General features: G+C 37.1%; 1 protein-coding gene across 1 annotated transcript in view; it reads right to left on the minus strand.

The window, feature by feature from the left end:
- Positions 1-1405, minus strand: part of LOC103132859 (granzyme K-like) — a 3062-nt gene extending 1657 nt beyond the window's left edge. The window contains exons 1-3 of the mRNA XM_007544631.2: positions 1299-1405; positions 1040-1181; positions 343-487 (exon numbers count right to left, since the gene is read on the minus strand). Coding sequence (XP_007544693.1) covers positions 343-487; positions 1040-1181; positions 1299-1353 — 342 coding nt within the window. The 5' untranslated portion in view covers positions 1354-1405. The remainder of the gene's footprint in view (positions 1-342; positions 488-1039; positions 1182-1298) is intronic.
- Positions 1406-3422: the final 2017 nt, after the last annotated feature.

Raw genomic sequence — 3422 nt, forward strand, 5'->3', positions numbered from 1 at the left:
TGTGTGTGTGTGTGTGTGTGTGTGTGTGTGTGTGTGTGTGTGTATAATAGCATAGATAAAACATTAAACGTTTGTTCAAATATTGTTAAATATTAAATACACAATTTACAAAGTATAGTGAGAAGGAACCCCTGAATGAACAATTTTAAAAAAAGAAACCAGAAAATAATTGAAAGGAAATGTTTCAATACATCAGTAAGTAAATCATAACCAATAATCAAGTGAAAGTAAAGTTAATTGTGAAATATAAATATAAGTAGAGTCTTAATCTTTAATATTTTCCCAGTGAATGAAATTTTATGTTGACCAGACAAAATCATTAATTTTGCAAAGCAAACTTACCTTGAGCAACATGAAGTCATTGTCAAAGGTGTTGCTATTAAAACTAGGGTGAGGAAAACTTTTCTTCACTCCAAAGACCTGCCTGTATGGTTTTTCCTTTTCCTTGTTCTTGATGGAGTGCACTCCCAACATCACAGTCTTCATGCTGAGAGAGCAATAACATAGTGCCAGAAAGGAACTTAAGATCTAACAGATTAGAGCTTGCATAATAATGAGATATTGATGGTTTACTATGTAAATTTAGTTGTAAATTCAATTTAACATTCTTTCTATTATTACTGCTGAATACGAAGACTGATGAATTACACATCCTCTTTAATATTTTTTTCATCACAATTGGTATGGTGAAGTTGTAACCTATCTTAACTATACTTTTGAGTAATGAAGGATAAATCTGAATTTATACAAAACACAATAAAACCTATTTTGCGTTCTTGTTTGTCAGATCAGCATGTTGTAGGTTCTATCTTTTCCTCCATCTCCTTTAGCCTCTTTTAACTGCTTACACACACGCTGCAGCTTACATAACCATGTCTAGATTTCCTTTGTGGCATGACTAGCTGCTGCGGTAACTTAGAATGTGCAGTATGAATACCAATACCAGTCAATGTAGCAACACATTATATTCCTTATTTTTAATGCTACTTGAAATGCACGCCAAATGCATATAAATAAGAAAAATGAGAATTGTTCTTACCCCTCGCAGTGCGCAGCAGTCAGAACCCACTTGGAATTAATTAATGTTCCTCCGCAATCTGGTTTATGAATCTCCAGCAGAGCCATGAAAGGCAAGGAGTGTGGCTTCACTTCTTTCCCATTGACAATCTCAGAACCATGACCTGACACAGGAAGATATCCAGATACAAATTTTCACACAACAGCATCAAAGGAGACCCTTGATTAAGGGAAAAAATTATGAACAAGAGAATGATAGTATTTAGCAAAATATTACTCACTGGATTTGGCAATAAGGAAAACGGCACCAAGGATGAAAGCAACAAACCCCAACATTTTCTCCTGTCAGTGTCTTTGATCTGCAGACGAATGTGCCCTTCACTCTGCTCTTCCTGCTTTTTATATGTTATCTCTAAGGGTGTGGTCTGACCACTAAAATGCCTTTTTAAGTAAAAAAATATGTGATCATGAAATTGTGATTCTTTTGCCACACCCAGTATCAAAAAAAGTTACTGCATGTGGAGCTCAGACCTTGCTGGGACAATTTTAACTTCTTTTGGTCTCTTAGAAGCCGTCTGAGCACAACCAGTTGGGATCCCTTTTCCAGTGTGGGTTCCAGTATATGCCAGAGAATGAGCACTCAAGTCCGAAATTAAAACTCAAATTGTTTCTAAGTTGCAACAGAAAAAGACCTCTGATTCTGATAAGATTTAATCCTTGAGATGAGGCCTGTGTGGCCACTCCACTTTAAGATCCTTCATTACCAGTCGGTCTGTGTGGAGCCCTCGCCATGGATATCTTACCAATGCATGAACCAGTGATGGAGAAAGTACTCAAACAATGTACTTTAGTAAAAGTACAAGTAAGCAGACAAAAATGTACTCTAGTAAAACCATTGGCATCAACCAGGATCTATCTCGATATTGTGCCACTGTGACCAGTATGACCTTGGTGCAAAAGTTAAGTGCATTCTCAATGCCATCTAAAGACTGGAGCTTTAAAAAGAGTAAGGAAAGATAATTCAAGAGAAATGAGGTTGGGAGAAATTGGTCAAAGAAACACAACTTGGAATTCAAATCAAGGGCAGAATAATCAGAGACAAATCTTGCTACCAACAACAAATATACAAAAAGCATGCTCGCATAAATGTAGAAGGGATGAAAATTCAATGGTGGTGAAAAATGAAAACTTTGTAGTATTTATGTGCCATATTATCAATGTTACAGTACAAATGAAGAAGAAAAGTGATCAAATAAAAGCCATCGTAACAGCAGCAGGAAGCTTTTTAGATATGAAAGAAATCCAAGCTGATCGGATCCATACCATTTTGAGTGCCACTGAAACAACAGAAAATGCTCAGGATTAGGATTCAAGCTTTTATAATGGTTCTACATATTCTTCACTGGAATGCTAGAAGTTTAATAGCCAATGGACAAGAATTTAAAAAGTTTGTTTATGATTTAGAAATAATCCCAGATATATGTATTCAAGAAACGTGGTTGAAACCTAACCTAGATTTTAAAATTCCCAGATATAGTATAGAAAGAACAAAGAATGCCATGTTTGGGTTGTGCATGCATTAGCTGCTTACACAGCTCAATCAACATTCTCCGAGCAACTACCACCCTTCCCTTGACGTCAGGCGCATACAGTTAATTGCTAATTTTTAATTCCCTAGAACAACATCGAACATCGTGTATTCTTGAACTTCCTTTTTCTTGAAATACCTTGCTGATGTTATCAACACTCGCGCTTCTGCTCATCTGCAGCCATCGCCCATATTTCCATAACATTTCCTGTTTCTTCTATGACCACAGTTCTTCCTCCTATTCGGCTTCTAGTTGTGACACAGTATAAGAGACTTTTACACTTAACTTGTAGTCATTACTTTTATCTATTTAGGCCCGAGCAGCTAAGCGCTGCGAGAGCCTATTGAAACTGTACTGTTTCTTATTCTTCTTCACTATTATTCTTCCGCCAAATAAAATGGCTTTTTGGGGGCTTTATCATATTCAAAAACTCACCAAACTTGGCGGACGCATCAGGTCTGCGTGAAAATTACGTATTTTAAGGTCCCCGGAAAAATCGCACAAGAAACGGCTCAAGGGCGCCACCTAGCAACTTTCAAAAGACCCTTTCCTATTCACTTACTTTATCGTAGAGACTTGAAACTCGGTACACTTGGAGAGCTCCTCAAGAAACTGAGAATTTACAATTAATGTCATAGTGCAAGTATCACAGATTGTCGGCCATTTTGGATTAAAGTTCAGATTTTGACCCGATTTTGGGCGTTTGCAGGGTTCGCATTTGATCGAACTTGTCCTAGGGATTTCGATCGATCGGCTTGAAACTCGGTACACTTGGAGAGCTCCTCAAGAAACTGAGAATTTACAATTAATGTCATA

This window comes from Poecilia formosa, unplaced genomic scaffold, assembly GCF_000485575.1.
Source record: "Poecilia formosa unplaced genomic scaffold, Poecilia_formosa-5.1.2 Scaffold1419, whole genome shotgun sequence".
Classification (NCBI taxonomy): Eukaryota; Metazoa; Chordata; class Actinopteri; order Cyprinodontiformes; family Poeciliidae; genus Poecilia; species Poecilia formosa.